The 16,645-nt window shown below is 37.6% G+C and overlaps 2 protein-coding genes across 4 annotated transcripts; one reads left to right on the top strand and one right to left on the bottom strand.

Annotated features, from left to right (window-relative positions):
• Nucleotides 1-841: 841 nt before the first annotated feature.
• Nucleotides 842-3,958, top strand: LOC121246334 (protein RDM16). The gene is made up of 5 exons (XM_041144455.1): nt 842-1,116; nt 1,295-1,680; nt 1,772-1,966; nt 2,050-2,210; nt 2,940-3,958. The coding sequence occupies exons 1-5, from the start codon at nt 852-854 to the stop codon at nt 3,817-3,819; spliced, it is 1,887 nt and encodes a 628-aa protein (XP_041000389.1). The 5' UTR covers nt 842-851; the 3' UTR covers nt 3,820-3,958.
• Nucleotides 3,959-4,349: 391 nt separating this feature from the next.
• Nucleotides 4,350-16,171, bottom strand: LOC121246333 (SAC3 family protein A-like). 3 transcript variants are annotated; one of them, XM_041144454.1, is made up of 15 exons: nt 15,775-16,171; nt 15,571-15,642; nt 14,375-14,761; nt 13,727-14,338; nt 12,997-13,431; nt 12,310-12,411; nt 9,363-9,460; nt 8,743-8,923; nt 7,922-8,413; nt 7,667-7,807; nt 6,934-6,993; nt 5,907-6,037; nt 5,519-5,652; nt 5,206-5,432; nt 4,350-4,921 (listed from the first exon to the last, which is right to left on the bottom strand). In XM_041144454.1, exons 2-15 carry the CDS (start codon nt 15,628-15,630, stop codon nt 4,820-4,822), a joined length of 3,162 nt encoding a protein of 1,053 aa, XP_041000388.1. In that variant the 5' UTR covers nt 15,631-15,642; nt 15,775-16,171; the 3' UTR covers nt 4,350-4,819. The 3 variants fall into 3 exon arrangements, with proteins under 3 accessions (XP_041000388.1, XP_041000386.1, XP_041000387.1); XM_041144452.1 differs by having other exon boundaries at nt 13,727-14,761; XM_041144453.1 differs by having other exon boundaries at nt 8,743-8,920; nt 13,727-14,761.
• Nucleotides 16,172-16,645: the final 474 nt, after the last annotated feature.

Below are 16,645 nucleotides of genomic sequence, written 5' to 3'. Positions count from 1 at the left end.
TTACTTTTCGCTGTTGGTTTTCTGCTCTAAATCTCATGTTTTTATCAACTTGTACCACTCTTCTCAAGGTGTATATATGGTGGACATAAAGTTGTAATATTTATTATGAAATGCTAGGATTTCCAACTAGTGTTTTGGCTGAATGTGACTATCTTCCCAAATTGGACAGAAACATCTAGACACATACTCCCTGACTGAAATTCACTCTAGATTGATTAGTCTATGTCAAGAAAATAGAAGCTATATTGTGACATATCAGATCTATCAGGCGCAAGTTCTATTTCAATTGCTGGAGGAGCATTGTTACTGAATAAATTAAATTTCAGGATGCAATTGTTTAAAATTCTGTATGATGGTAACTTATATGTAAGTGGAAGTTATGGATTAATCTGGATGAGAATTGTTACGTATTTTTTAAGGATACAATTGTTTAAAGTTTTGTATAGTGATAAATTATACATAAGTGGAAGTTATGGATTAAAAATAATTATCTTTTTTATATAAGTGAGAAATATATATAGAGACCTTTTATGATGAAGCATTTTTTTATTTTTTTATTAAGCATTATTATTTTATGTTTTTGCTTAAATTTATAGCATATGTTAGAGCTGCCTTGACGACAACTTTATTTTCCTTATAAGCTCATAAAACATTGGCATTCTTGACATTTACTGTGGACATTTCAGCGCATTCCCTTTATGCCCTTTTGAATTTATTTACCTATTTTCATTTTTTTTCCACCTAATTCTATAGCTCCTATCACTTATACAAAAAATACAGCTCCTATGGCCTAGTGTATAAACTTAATTATTTATTTTTTCACACAGGGTGCTGCTCTGGAATCACTTACCATGGAGTCCAGCAGTGTGCCTGAGTCCTATTTCCCCCCTAGTCATCCCATTCCTACAAAGGTATCTTCAATTTCTACCACAAATGAAAATAAGGGAGTTAGTATTACCAGATCTCATGAGGTTCCTGGAAAATCTAGTACAGATGGGACATCTTCAGCTGCTGGAAAAAGTGGAAGTCTATCTCTTGATGCTTTAGCTAAAGCTAAGAAAGCTTTACAAATGCAAAAAGATTTGTCAGAGAAGCTGAAGAAGATTCCCTTTGTAAGTTGTTAATCCCAGAATACTTCCATTTATCTCATTTATACCTTTTTATAGTTAAGCTTTTCTTCAACTACTCTCTCTCTCTCTCTCTCACGTTTAAAGTTGTACACATTTAACTATTATATTGATCATGTAGTTGAACAAGGAGGGACTGAAAGCACCATCTGTCATTAGTGGAACAGGGCAAGGGACAATTATTTCGACTGCCCCTACCAATGTTTCAGAGGGGATGACATCTACTTCATTGACCTTACCTTCTGCATCTGCTGCAGCTTTTGTGAAGCCACCATTCACTGGTCCTAGTGCTTCTGTAGGAATCACAACTCTACCCAATATTGAGGCAGTAAAACGTGCACAGGAACTTGCTGCCAGGATGGGGTTTCGTCAGGATCCGGAGTTTGCTCCTCTTATAAACCTGTTTCCAGGTCAGACGGCGGCAACAGAGTTCATTGTTCCGCAGAAGCCAACCAAGGCCCCTGTTCTTCGTCTTGATGCACTTGGTAGAGAGATAGATGAACATGGAAATGTGGTGAATGCGACAAAACCAAGCAACCTCAGCACTTTAAAGGTTTGTTGGTTGATATTTTGATCTGTTTAGCCAAGTATTGATTGGCAATAATTTTTGTAGGTGCTCTAATCTTATCTTGTTAACTTTCCAGGTCAACATTAACAAACAGAAAAAGGAAGCATTTCAGATTCTTAGACCTGAATTGGATGTTGATCCAGAGACAAATCCTCATTTTGATGAAAGGATGGGTATTGACAAAACTAAACTTTTAAGGCCTAAGAGGATGACTTTCCAGTTTGTTGAAGAAGGCAAGTGGTCAAAAGAGGCCGAGCATATTAAATTGAAGGTATTAATTGTTGCCTTTATTTCCTCTTGCTCATTTTTACTAGTTCAACACCTGTTTGAATGGTTTTCATTTTGCCGTTACAGAGTAAATTTGGAGAAGCACAGGCAAAAGAGCAGAAAGCAAAACAGGCACAGTTGGCTAAGGCAAATGCAGCACCTGATATTAATCCAAATCTGATAGAGGTAGCAGAGAGAGTTATCATCAAAGAAAAACCTAAGGACACGATTCCTGAAATTGAGTGGTGGTAAGTGGGTTTGATCTGTTCATCTGGTATGCCCATGGGAAAATTGTATGGTATAATAGAAGTGCTGGGTCTACAAACAGAATTACAAATAACTACCTGACAAACTGGTGTGACTTAATATAGCACATCATATCTACTTTACAATTCAAATAGTTTTACAATCTCACTTATAAAAAAGAAATAGTTTTACAATCTAACTTGCCATGTCAAGCCATGCCAATTTGTAAATTAACTTTGTGGATCAAGCATTCCATGATATAAAGGTTATGCTAGAAATGCCAAATCTGGTCAGTTAGCGTGGGTCAGGATCCCTGCTAGATATGTAATTTAATTGCAGAGAAAGCTGTAAGCTGATATTCACACTGGATTCTTTGCTTCTCTGTAAATATCCAGAAAGCTTTGAGTAGCCTATGTTTCGATTGTTCTGTTTCCCAAGTTCATGAAACACTGAGAGTTGGGCTGTGACTATCATTACTGAAGTTGAAGTAAGGGCTTAAGGCCTCCGTTGGGGCCAAAGTTCTCTCCGCCTCACTTGTCTAAACTGTTTAAAAGAGTACATTGATCGTTTTAGAAACCACGGGGTTTTCTCTACCTGATGAAAAGCAGAAGGGGCCAATTTCTTTCCTTCTCTGTTTGCATTTTGTATCTTACAGATAGTTAAGAACTGCATCTTAGCAAATTTTTCCCCTTATGTTTTATTCTATTAGTTAAACTTGCTGGAATTATCAGGGATGCGACTCTTTTGCAAGCTGGTGCTTATGGTGACATAACTGATGGAACCATGGTAGAAGATAAACTGAAGAAGGAGAAGATCACTATCTATGTAGAACACCCACGTCCGATTGAGCCTCCGGCTGAGCCAGCTCCTCCACCACCTCAACCCTTGAAGTTAACCAAGAAGGAGCAGAAGAAACTTCGTACTCAGCGACGGCTGGCTAGGGAGAAAGATAAGCAAGAGATGATTAGGCAAGGCCTGATTGAGCCTCCAAAGCCAAAAGTTAAAATGAGCAATTTGATGAAAGTTCTTGGCTCTGAAGCCACCCAAGATCCAACTAGGCTTGAAAAGGAAATCAGGAGTGCAGCTGCTGAACGGGAGCAAGCTCACATTGACAGGAATATTGCTCGCAAACTCACTCCTGCTGAGCGCCGTGAAAAGAAAGAGCGGAAGCTTTTTGATGAGCCAAATACAGTGGAGACCAATGTATCAGTTTACCGGATCAATGACCTGTCACACTTACAGACCCGCTTCAAAATCGATGTTAATGCCCAAGAGAACCGCCTGACTGGATGTGCTGTGATCTCTGATGGTATTACTGTTGTGGTTGTTGAAGGTGGAAACAAGTCCATAAAAAGGTATGGAAAACTCATGCTTAGGCGCATAAACTGGGCTACTGCTGTAAAAGAGGAGGATGAAGATGGTGATGAAAGTGATGATAAACCTGCTAACAGGTGTGTCTTAGTCTGGCAAGGAAGTGTTGCCAAATCGAGTTTCAATAGATTTACTGTTCACGAGTGTATGACTGAAGCTGCTGCACGGAAGATCTTTGCCGATGCTGGTGTTGCTCATCACTGGGAGCTAGCCATTAACTTTTCAGACGATCAAACATAATTGGAGAAAAGCTGCATTGATGGGGAGTATTTTCAACTCACATTGGATTTGTCTTTTCAGCTTGAGCTGCTTTGTCATTCAACATGTTGGTAAGTAACGAGTTTGTTAAAAGTTGTGCACGTTTCGAACTGTCAGTTGAACTGGCATGCCCATTTATCTAGACCTTTTTAATTTGGCGTAGTACGAAATTGCACAAGTTGGATTAACTTTATTTGCAAGTCGCCGTGGTGGTACTGAGTGGCACATCTTCTATTGGCATATATACTGCCTCACGCACGTCTGTCTTGGCCAGACCGGGACCGAGAAGGAGAAGAAAGCCGGAAAAGCCTGCAAATCCGAAAATGCTAGGCCTTATCATCCAGGTGGGGAATGCACCTGTGCCCCTGATTATCATCCAAAAAGGTTATCGACTTATCTGTTGATGGCTACAGTTCGGGTAATCAAGATATATTTTGTGATGGCAGTTGGGCTTTTATAAGTAAAACATGAGAGGGCAACCAATAATTAGGCCCCAATCTGGATCCTCCAACTAATAAAATTCAACTTTTATAGACCACCAATAAAAACCAAGTATTTTAATGGCTTTGCACAAAATTATTCAAATAATAATAGCAAAGAAAATAAAACAATGGCTTAGTTTTACATGAAAACTCTACTAATAATTAGGAGCTCCTAAGAAGTGATTTATCCCAAGTACAAGAAAAAAAAAAAAAAATTCCTTTCATTCCCTCAAATATGATACATTTACTTTGTTCTATCCTCACCAAATAACTGACTTTTTAACACCAAAAATTGAAATCTACTCAGCCGCTACGCTGCTCAGCATCGTTTTGTGATTTCTAACCTTCTTTAGGATTTTTTTCATTACGTTTCAATTACCATATTGGATCGGATCATCTACTCACCTTCATGATACGACAGATTGTTGAGGGCGGCTGGATTTTCCCCCACTTCTTCTTTTTCACTAATGAACAAATACAATTGGGTACAATCAACTTGACTATAAGGATGTTCGTGTCAGAAAATCATTGACAGCAAGACTAGCATCTCCATGGGCCACAGCATCTTCTGGCTCTGGCATGTAAAGACTCGAACAGGATGCCTGTCGTACATCAAAACACATCATATACAGTCAAAATATAGCAACTACTGAACTATACATGAGCTTGTAGACGCCCCATCTCAACCCCATCCAGCTGTGACTGATGATACTTCGGTCAACAACCCCCCCCCACAAACCAACAACCTAGGAAAAAAAAAACTCAGATGGGACATTGATTTCATTAGGGATATTGTCTCGAAGCAAATTAAGTTCTGGACTGGTCCCCCTAAGAAATAATAGCACAAAATAGATAATATATAGAAATGTAAATTAAGGCGACATACTTTTGTGTCCAATAGCATCTCTCCACTGTTATCCGGAATAAGACATGCACCATGTGCCTTCAACCAAGCCACGCACTCCTCTAATCCATAAGAGTCCTCGTCACATTCTTCATTCTTTGGTGTGGTGAAGCCCAGCACCTGAGTAATGTATGAAACAGGAATTGTTGGGCGATAAGAACGAGACATGCAACTCACGGCTTTATACCGCATCTTTTCGACATAGAGATCTGCAAATTCATTGAAAACTTTCGTTAACTCATGTATATTGATGATGAAGACTTATTCTAAGATGATTCCATAACGATGTACCCACCCATAAGGCACGTATTCAAGTTAGGAGCCGTCTTGTACAGTCTAAAAAACAAAACATAATTTCCTGAAGTGACAGCCGCACGAACTGCAAGGGCATGTTTTACAGCTTCATCCTCTTTTGCTTCAACTGACAATCTGATAACCCACGAAGAAGACGTTTAAAATTCTAACGGTTAATGATATAAAGGGAACATATGACATTTACAATAAACTGAAGACTCATTACGTGAACATCATATCATACATGCATCCAAGAAAATGTATAAGCCGATACTATGTTACAACTTCATTATTAAACACAAATCAATTAAAACTGAAAGGAATTCACACAAGTTGGTAAGCATACTTGCTCAATGAAAGCCACGTCATCTATCTACTGATTAACTAACCTCGACATCGATGATAAGAGATCTCTGTAGTTATTAGAGTGCAAAATGACACCGAGTAAGTTGTAAGCAGAAAACTCCATGTGACATCCCTTGATACCTTCAGCATAAAGGGTTTTTAATTGGGATTGGCACTGAAACAACATAGAAGAAAGTCAATCACTAACTCCAATTTACAATCGCATTACAACATCTAAGGAATTACAGTAACATATATATAGCAAAGGGAAACTCATAATCATATTTGAAAGCTCTTTTTTTCAAAGATTAAACTCTATCTCTATCTCTATCTTTGTCCATCTGTCAAGACTCAAAATATATACATAAATACATGTATATTTCTACTGGCATGAAAATTCATACTACTTTTAAACAAAAGCAAGAAACTCCTACCATGTCGCATTGCATTGGCACCAAAAGGTTGTACATAACTTTTGGTGCCAACTCACTCAACTGGGATCGCTGAAAGGAAATAATAAATCCCCCTACTCAGAATCTTGACTAAAAAACCAAGATAAACTCGTAACAGTTCAAACCGAAGTGGATCCAAAAGCTCAATTCATAACAACTAGACAAAGTAAAATTGAGTTAGGAACTCCATATAATTATCTCCAAGAAAATTTGTTGGACCCAACCAGTTTAATGATAAACAAGATATTAATTGAGTTTTTCCCCCTTTGTAACAGGGGAGTATCTGTAATTTCTTAACTAGAATCTTCAAGTGACAAAAAAATAACTAAATATCTACACATCACCCCAAATATTCTCCAAAAAGGCGATGATGGCGCATCTATACACATCACCCCAAATATTCTCTAAAAAGAAATGGATAAAAGCATTAAAGTAAAAGCTACTGATATTGGAACTTATGACTATGATGTGTATACACAATTCTTTTTGGTACCAGTTATGCTTCAGAGTCTGGCAGTGTAACAACACAAATTCAACAGAAGTAGAGAAATGAGCCATGCGAAATAGAAATATAATAGATCAAACAAAATGGTATTCAAGGAAAGTGAATATCTCCAACCTGATTATACTCAGGCAGGTCCCCAACCTCTAATGCTAATCGGGCATGAGTTTCATACACCTGAAACATGAGTATGACGAATGAACAGCATAAGCAATCTCTAAAGACACACAAAACATATGTATAAAGTTGAAGTTACACTTGGATCAATATTTTTTCAAGCCCACCATTAGATTACATGTCCCCAATAATCTGATCATGCAAACCAAATTTAACACCAATATTATGTCATTTACTTTCCTTCAGAAACTCAGATATTTAATAGTTTTTTACACATTAAATCATAAATATGTTTAACTGAGATTATTCTTAACCTCCAATCATCTTGATATCTGGTGATAATAGATATTTGACGAAAATCGTAGGTAGTTGGTCATTTCATCAAATTGTGGGTTCAATAAAATATTGATCCACTGAAAAGTTATTGAGAGGTGTAACAGAGTCAAAAAGTTGAAACCACCCATATGTAGTTGTGTGTGTGTGTGTGTGTGTGTGTCATATAGAATGTATTCAAAGCAATGAGAACAAAATTGAACATTCAAGATGAGGTGGGGAGCAGAAAAATGTAATGCCACAATGTTAGAATTCACCGAGATTAAAAAGAAAAGGAAAAAAAAAATGAAAAAGATGAAGAAAGGGATCCACAGGCCATCCAAAAAATGTACATGAGAGATCACAAGTCTGCTGAGAGAGGGGGCAGGGGGAAGGAAGCACCATAATGCATCATATATACCTTAACTGTTAGCTGATTGCGAATATGTTGTACAGTTAGATCTTGGCGAATAGACTTCAGCTGATCACATTTATATAGGTAATTCTTTTCAGATTTCTGAACCATATCAAGAGCTTTTTCTAAAACTTCTTCTGGTCTTACCTGTGAAGTTGAAAATGAAAATGAATTATTTTGCTCGTAAAATGTCATCAGTTTTTTATTCAGATTGTATTTGAATAATGGATGCCTTAAAAGCCAATGATAAAAAGTATTTACACTAGTGGGATCAGGTGCAGAAGTAAGACGCAAATAACGTTTCTCAATCTCCTGGCAGGTCCCCTTGACAGTAAGGGAATCCCAGTCAATGTCCTCAACGGCTCTCGTGCCACCATCTTCAAAGCTCTTGCTAAGCACCAGGGCACTAGCCCTTCTACCGTATAGGTTTCCACCCCCAGCATTTTTGGGTTTAAAGTGCCTGTTTTCTGCTTGTCCTTGCCGTTTTTCAAAACGCTTAGAGCGATTTTCACGTCTCTTTCTTTCCTCTGGTGTATTCGCAAGTACTATTGCACTAGAGTAATATGCCGTTAAGCTCTGTTCCTTATCACTATCACTAGATGCATCACCATTATCAGCAGCCTTGAAACCATCAGCTAAACGCTGCTTCTTAACCAGCCTCTGCATGTTCTTACTTGCATTCTTCTGGTCCAGTGGAGAGTATCTAGTAGCACTCAAATTATTCTCCTTGTTCTCATTATTCGCCACAAAACGCTGCAAACAATTTTTTAGCAATGAAACAAATTACTAAGAATCTAAACCAAATATGTTTCTCAGAACCAAACTTGTATAAAGATATATACTAATAGTAAAATGTGCAATCCATTGCATATAGAGAAACTAACAAAACAAACAAGAAAACATGATTCAAACACCCCCCCCCCCCCCCCCAACCAAAAAAAAAAGAAAAGAATTTGAGCAAGGAAAGAAAGCAAATACTAAGGATTCAACTGCTGTTGTACAATACAAGAAAGAGAAAGGGGGTCTTTCCTTTTTTTTGTTGAGGGGGGTTTTGGGGGGGCAAAGAACTGTCACAAGAATACCTTTCTGTCCCTCTCGTTGGCATTCATCCATCCACCATATTTCACAGTATCAGTCACCATAGATGCTGTTTTATCAAGTAATTTCTCCTCTGGTAAAGGCTCCCACCTACTTTTAGGTCGTCTATTTGGACTTCTTTTGTGCTTTGGCAATGCGGCACCCGGAGTTGAACACTGAAAACTGCTACAGAACAGAACGCACTCAAGGATAAATGATAATGCCATGGGATACTACCTAAATAAATATGTCTATCCAAGATCAATATAATTTATGCGTTAAATTTATATGTACATAATACAAGCTCAACGAAGAATCAAAGAAAATGAAGAGGAAAAAGAAGAAAAACAATTTGAACCAAAATCTTTTTTTATTGGTAAACAAAATTTTATTGATCATAAAAATAGACGGGGCCAAGTATACGGAACATATACAAGAGCATCGCCTATGCATGCTAGATACTTGAACCCAAAATAAAAGGTCCAATAATTTTTTTCATAATTATCAATCCAAGAAAATTAAGACCAAGGCAAAGCCAAATGTTCTTTTAAGTCAAGGAAAAGCCAAACATATACAAAATGAGATGCAGAATATGATACTAAATTTAGAGAAAGAAAGAAAGTACTCTTTGTCAGCTGCATCCGCATTTGGTAGTGGGAAAAGAGGTTCAATATCCCAATCTAGAGTGTAAAGTGTACCATCAGCAGTTGCCTTTGTGATCATCTGAAAATAGAAACAAGAATGTACAATACTTTTCATCAGAAAAGTACTAAATAAATGCGAGTACAAATAACTAAATTTCAATGGTATTGCTCGGGGAAAAAAATTATATGGTATTGAAAAATTAAACGGATATAACACACATTTAAGAGATCAGTTATATACATGTATTATGACTGGAAGCATGTATGTCAGGAGAGCAGAATCTTACATGTAAAAAGTTGTGTTAATGAAGCTCAACAAAAAATAAAAAACGTAAACAGTTTTAACCGTTACCACAGAGAAATGTATGTTACTAATATGGAGAGCTTGGCCTCCACCTTGGGATGTAAGATCTCTCATTTGCAGATGAAATATCTTGACCTACCCTTGGGTGCACCATTCAAATCAAAATCAATTTGGGAAGATGTATTAGAGAAAATGGAGCGAAAACTGGCTAACTGGAAGAGGATGTACCTATCCAAAGGTGGTAGAGTTACTTTAATTAAAAGTACTCTATCGAACTTGCCGACTTATTTCTTATCATTATTCCCACTTCCTACCAAGGTGGCCCAACGCATTGAGAAACTTTAGCGAGATTTCTTATGGGAGGATGAATGATGAGCTTAAGTTTCACTTGGTAAAATGGGCCACAATATGATGCTCCCCCATATTAGAAGGAGGTCTAGGTATAAGGAATTTATAGGTTTTTAATAAGGCTTTATTGGGCAAATGGTTGTGGAAATACCACCAAGAACGGGGGACCTTATGGAGAAATATCATAGACTCGAAGCATAGTGAAGTGTGGGGAGGTTGGTGCTCAAATGAGGTAAGTGGGCATATGGAGTGGGGCTTTGGAAGCACATAAGAAGAGGATGGGATGCCTACTTCAGAAATACCCGGTTCGAGGTCGGTGATGGACTCAAAATCAAATTTTAGCATGACATATGTGTAGCGATAGGCCACTCAAGTAAGCTTATCCAGAAGTTTGTGGCATAGTAAGAATGAAAGAAGCCTTGATTTCGGACCTGTTGGTACATCAAATGGTGCTCCTCAATGGAATGTCACTTTTTTCATAAATGCACATGATTGGGAAATTGCCACAATATCAGAGTTTTATGATTTCATATATTCCACTCGCATGAGGGAAGTTTATGTCAAGATGATGACAAGATTTTCTAGCATCACTCCAAAATAGGGAAGTTCATTCTCTGCTCTTTTTTTTTTTTTTTTCTTTTAATCATTAATAAGATTTTATTGATCGTAGGAATAAGCAAAAGCTCAAGTACACAGGTCACACTATCCACACTTTCTATCAAGCCATGCACACACAACCAACCCATTCGCATTTGGAAGAAAATGGCACCTTTAAAGAAACTCTTCTTTGTATGGACAACTTTGTTAGGGAAGACACTTTTTTTTTTTTTTTTTATTGGCACCAGGTGTTTGGAAACAGCGTCCCGACTAATCCTGGGAGTATACAGGCCCTTGGCAAAGAGTTTCCCGCAAGTGCACCTCGGTAATTCAAGGGAAAAATCTCCCAGTCGGATGGCCTTTAGAGATTTTTTGCACCCAAGGGGATTTTGAACCTTAGACCTGGGGGGAGCATACCCCCAATCCCAAGGCCTTTACCACTTCAGCCAACCCCTAGGGGAAGATACTCACACTCGACAACTTAAGGAAACATCGATTCATTATCATGGAGTGGTGTTGTATGTACAAAAAGAGTGAGGAGTCAGTTGATCATTTATTACTTCATTGTGAGATTGTCATGACATTATGGAACGACTTCTTCACTCAGGTGGGATTAACTAAGGGTGATCGTCAGATCGATTTCTTAGCTTCTTGGAGAGGCCTTCATGGTAACTCTCATATTGCATCAATATGAAAGATGGTCTCAATATGCTTATGGTGGTGCATTTGAAGGGAAATGAATGACATAACCTTCGAAGATCAAAAGTGATCAATGGAAGAGCTTAGGAAATTGTTTTTCAATACTTTACTTCATTGGTCAATCATAATTGATTTCAATGGAATGAGTTTCCATGAATTTCTTGTATCGCTGAACTAGCACGCTAAGGCAACACTCTTGTATATGTCTCGTGTACCTAGATTTTTGCCTATTCTTATGATCAATAAAATTTTGTTTACCGATATTAAAAAACAAAAACAGTTACCACAGACAAAGCAATCTCAATACACTCAAAGCCAAATTCTTCCTCGTATCTTAGAATTGACAACATGACTCTTCTGAACTTTGTCAAATAGGTCAAATGAATCAATGACAAAGTAATCAATGACAACATCGAACTATTGGAAGAGATGCTCTCACCTTTTACCTTTTTAAAGTATGATGGTCAAATTTCATTGGCACTTTACTTAATAGAGAAATCTAATGTAGCAATGAGGGAAACAAGTGGCTGCATGAACCAAGCTTTCAAATTTTATTTGACGGTACTTAATGCTTACCACATTCAAATTAAGGTCGATCCTATCCATACCCTCAAAACTTTTCACAAAGACATTAGTTAGTACTTTTCTACTTCAAAATAAATAAAGATAATCCGAAATCCATATATCCTTGAATTAAGAAGGGTACTCATCATGATCCTAAAGGGGGGAAATATATTGTTTTTACACTATCCATTGTTCAAAACTCCTTCTAGATAGGTGCATTTCTTGTATACTTCTAGTATCCTTGAATTGTGCCTTTTAATAAAGTTTTACTACATATAAAAAAAAAAAAGTTCACTTAAATCATGCCAAGGTAGAGAGTAGAAGAAAGAATAAAGGGGGGGATAGAGAGAGAGAACATATAGAACACAATTGGATGCATGTAACTAGCAACCGGAATGACTAGCCACATGGCTCACCTCCTTCATGACAGCCTGACAAGCTGCCATTTGTGTATCGTCTTTACAGCGAGCCAAAGCCCTTTCAACATAACCACGTAGCGACTTGGGGAACATACCTGTCTGCACACAACAAAAGATTCATTGACAATAGCATGAAACATTATTCACGCATCAAACAATTCTAGTCTCGACTTATAGAGCCATCAAATTCCAAACTTGCAAAATTAACCAAGTGTACTTAAGGCAGCATGACATGTAAAGCCACGTAATATGATTAAACTTTCCCAAGAATTGTATTGCAAGAATTTTACCTCAAAAGGAACATGAACGAGTTTCCAGCATTACAAAAAGAGGATGGTCATGCTAGTTCAGTGTCTTATAACTTATTTTAGAAATATTAAAAGAGTTTCCAGTTTCCATAACACGCCATCAGTACTTGTACCTCAATGCAAAATAAATGACCTCTCAGCATTTGAAAGAAAAAAAATTATGTTCTTGCAATGCATTATTTTAGTAAGTATATCTTGCTGCATCTGCCAAATCATACGTTCCTTATTATTAGAAGATAAGCAATTAAGAAAAGTCGGATGGAAACAGTCCATCTTACAACCTTTTTTTTTTTTTTTTTTTATAAGTATTTTACAATAACTTCTATGGAAGGTATAATTTGAAAAGACGACTAAATGAGCAAAGCAGGAGTCTCACCTTAAGTATTGAATCTGCAGCATCATTACACATTACTTTCTGATTTGTTGTTGGGAGTGAAACACTGACATAAGCAGGTTTTGCTGATGCACTGGTGGTAAAGCTATCCTTGTCGGTTTTTGGCAAACTGAACGTCAAATTCGAAGCAATTCTAGGGTTTGTTGGGATCTGGAGTTTGCTTACTCTTCGTGTATCCAAAGGTGGTACAGTTTGTATGGGTAGCTGATAACTCTGAGGCACCTGCTGAGTAGCATGATAATGTACATTAGGTCCCTGAGAATACACAGCTTTCTGTTGATCCTGAAAGCTATCATAAGTTCTTGAATCCAAAGGCTTTTGAGATTGGGTTTGCATGGGACTAGTATGGTGAACTTGAGAGCTTGGAGCTCCATGCTGCCAGTAAACATCATTGGCACCACTAATTCCTGCAGTGGGCTGAGAGAGACAGAAAAACAATTTAACCACCAAGTATCAGTGCAAAATAATTAATTAACCAAGGAAAAGACTCTGTTCGATCTCCCATGAAAAAAATACGGCATTAATATATGATGAAATGCAATCGCATGACTAAGAGTTTATTGAAATACTCAACGGAAAATTCTTATGTGTGAGAGAGAGTGCTTGCATCATAATATCAAACACAAATAGGAAAAGGGCAAAATCGAGACCTCTAAACCCTGTAGAGAATTTTTAAAAAAAATGATAAGTCTGTGTAGAAGGAAATTAAAACCTGCACTGAAGGAAAGGCAGATGAACCAGAATCTGGCCTCCAAGATGGGGTGTAAGAAGGTGGTGTTTGGCTATTTGAAGTTTGATATCCACCACTAACACCAGGAATTGGACAGGCAACATGAGACTTATTAGTGCTAGAGATATTCTCTGTGCCAGGTGCACAGCTGACTTCTGTTTGACTGTAATAATCTGCCCATTGCTTGTACTGCTGTTGATAATGTAAGGAGGGTTCAGGTGCAGTACTTGAGCTATAAGCACCAGCTGATTCTGGAGTGTAGTTTGTATATTGATGGGTAGTATAATTTGTATAATTTCCATCACTCCACGAGGTAGTCTGATTACTGTAACTGCCACTCGGGTAACCTCCAGCTGTCTGATAATCACCAGGATTGTAGTAAGTGCTTGAATAACTTGCAGGCCCAGCATAAGACCCTGTATTCTGAAATGAGGAAAGAGGCTGATAAGGAACACCTGTATTTTGATATGCTCCTACAGGTTGTGAGTAGGAGTGATTAGATTGCTGCTGCTGATAGCCGGAATGGTTAGATTGTTGCTGCTGCTGATAGCCGGAATGGTTAGATTGCTGCTGCTGATAGCTGGAATGGTTAGATTGCTGCTGCTGATAGCTGGAATGGTTAGACTGCTGCTGCTGCGGATAGCTGGAATGGTTAGACTGCTGCTGCTGCTGCTGATAGCTATTATAGTAATTCGGGTATCCTGCGCTTCCATAACCATATGGATCAGTAGAGTTAGGGTATGATGCATATCCATTATAATCTTGAGATACGTTCGATGTTCCCAAACTCGATGAACTAGAAGGCAGGGGTGCTACATTCAGGCCATCTTGAGCATTTCTAGTGGGTGGCTCTGTGTGATAATCATATTGGTAAGTGCCGGTGGAGCTAGCAAGGATCCCATTCTGGGTGGAGCTATGATCAGCCCGGGGAATGGTCCATGATATGGCATCAGGTCCAGTCGTTTGGGGAATATATGAAGAAGTCTGTCCTTGACTTGCATCAACTACATGCTGATTCTGAGAAAGAAATGAATGCAATGTATGTAATAGCTGTTCACATTTGCCGCAACCGATAAAGCACATAAACATGAGAAATGCACTCAATAAGGAACTTGGACCATATTAAGTGATATGGGGACACTGAAAAGAGAACTATGGAATACAACAAAAGAACCTAGAAATACAATAGTAGCAGATCAATGCAAAATCTTTCCCCGAGCAGGCCATCCAAATCAGTCTAGACAATTCCTTTTCCAAATTGACAACATACAATTTATTGCATGTACGCCCAATGCATGGGAATGTAAATTTGAGATTTTTACTGACAATGCACAAATAGCGCAGCAGGGACTTTTAAAATACATTTATGTTGACGGAATTATGTTAAATTAGGGAGCAGCGAATTTCTCAGAATAATTTATTGGAATTGGATAAAGAAGCTCTTATTCTCACTTACTAATATAAACCAGCAGCGGCTATGATTTTTTTCAATAGGTTGAAATAAGATTGTTAGTGTTGACATAATCCATTGAATATTAAACCTCCCAAAATAGTACCACTTCAAATATTTACTGACCTATGACCGGCCATCATACTAGCAGATAAACGTATTCCTCATCAGCCATTTCTAGGCATGTTGAGAAGCCATAAAAGCTCTCAAATGGATTCACTAGCTTTCAGCCACTAATATAGCTCATGGAGAGGAATTTTCATATTAGATTTTCATAATAAATCAATCCACTAAGAAACGAATCCCAAATGAAGCATTTATTAAAACTCTACTATCAAGCACAGATTAATAGAAAGAAATAGTGCCTCGAAATTACCTCTAGCGAATAGGTCTCCGCGGGAGCTACGGGCTCAGTAGTACCGCCTTGATTCATCATCTTACCCACATCCTGATTAAGCACAACAGGAATCGAATTAGCCAACGCATAGTTTTCACTAAAAATTTAATCAACCACAAACCCGCAGAATAAAGTAACTACAAAACCCTAATCGGCTCAAAATTAATCGGAAGCGATCCAGACCTTCAAAGAGCTTGAATTAACACCCGGAAGTCGAATGCGGACGGATTCATTGGGGAGATCTTAAGCAAAAGATGAAGATATGCAGATGAAAATTTCAGGTAAAATTGGACGACCGGATTATTACGTATAACCCCCAAAACAAAAAATAAGCACGCACCGAGATGAAGTTTATAAGGCCGGAAACAAAGAAGTCAATGAATAATCAAACTCAGAAACGAAAACGATTAGAGATGAATAGAGTGAACAAACCGATATAGGAGTAAGAAGATTTCGGAGAGAGGTGGTTCAGGCGGGGCCTAGGTTGGGTCGTGTTTGGGGGCACAGGTGATGGGACTTGGAAACGTCGTTTGGCGGAAGGGGAAGGATATGGTTATTATTTGGGATTGTTGAAGTTTCTGCTTCCTAATTTATCATCCTCAAAACGTATTACGATTTGATTTTTATGGTTAGTTCAAACCAAAATTCAATTATATCAATGAGAAAGCACGAGGGGGGAAACAAACGAAAACAAAATCAATGACGTAAATATAATTTTTAGTAATTTTGATCCAGTATTTTGTTTGAACCATCCTATATATCAATTATTATTCACCTTTATATTATTTATAAAAAAAAAAAAAATTATTCACTTTCACATTCTACACCTAGTAATTTTATTTTATAGTGCAGAGTAGATAGTAAATATTGGCTAATAAAAAGAATTATTCATTTTATTTTTTTTTATATTCGGTCCACAGCAATTTTTTCTTTTTTAAGAACTTTGGTCGAATATTTTTTCTAAAAGTAATTTTATGCCATGAAATAAAGCCTCTTTGTTTTTTATTTTTATTTTTTTTAGCTTAATTTTTTCCTATCAATGTTAATCGAAAGG

This window comes from Juglans microcarpa x Juglans regia, chromosome 1S (assembly GCF_004785595.1).
Source record: "Juglans microcarpa x Juglans regia isolate MS1-56 chromosome 1S, Jm3101_v1.0, whole genome shotgun sequence".
NCBI classification, from domain to species: domain Eukaryota; kingdom Viridiplantae; phylum Streptophyta; class Magnoliopsida; order Fagales; family Juglandaceae; genus Juglans; species Juglans microcarpa x Juglans regia.
The sequence above is the reverse complement of the archived record's forward strand: the minus strand, read 5'-3'. Positions and strand labels throughout refer to the sequence as shown.

Bases quoted from the DNA above. Each gene is read 5' to 3' on its own strand.
- LOC121246334 (XM_041144455.1), top strand. From the start codon at position 852: ATGGAGTCCAGCAGTGTGCCTGAGTCCTATTTCCCCCCTAGTCATCCC. The intron at 1,117-1,294 runs GTTGTTAATCCC...TTAGTGGAACAG, and splicing joins GAAGAAGATTCCCTTTGTAA to GGCAAGGGACAATTATTTCG. The intron at 2,211-2,939 runs GTAAGTGGGTTT...TGGAATTATCAG, and splicing joins ATTCCTGAAATTGAGTGGTG to GGATGCGACTCTTTTGCAAG.
- LOC121246333 (XM_041144452.1), bottom strand. From the start codon at position 15,630: ATGATGAATCAAGGCGGTACTACTGAGCCCGTAGCTCCCGCGGAGACC. The intron at 14,762-15,570 runs GTAATTTCGAGG...TTTCTTTCTCAG, and splicing joins CGGAGACCTATTCGCTAGAG to AATCAGCATGTAGTTGATGC. The intron at 8,924-9,362 runs GTACTTTCTTTC...TCTGTTCTGTAG, and splicing joins GCGGATGCAGCTGACAAAGA to CAGTTTTCAGTGTTCAACTC.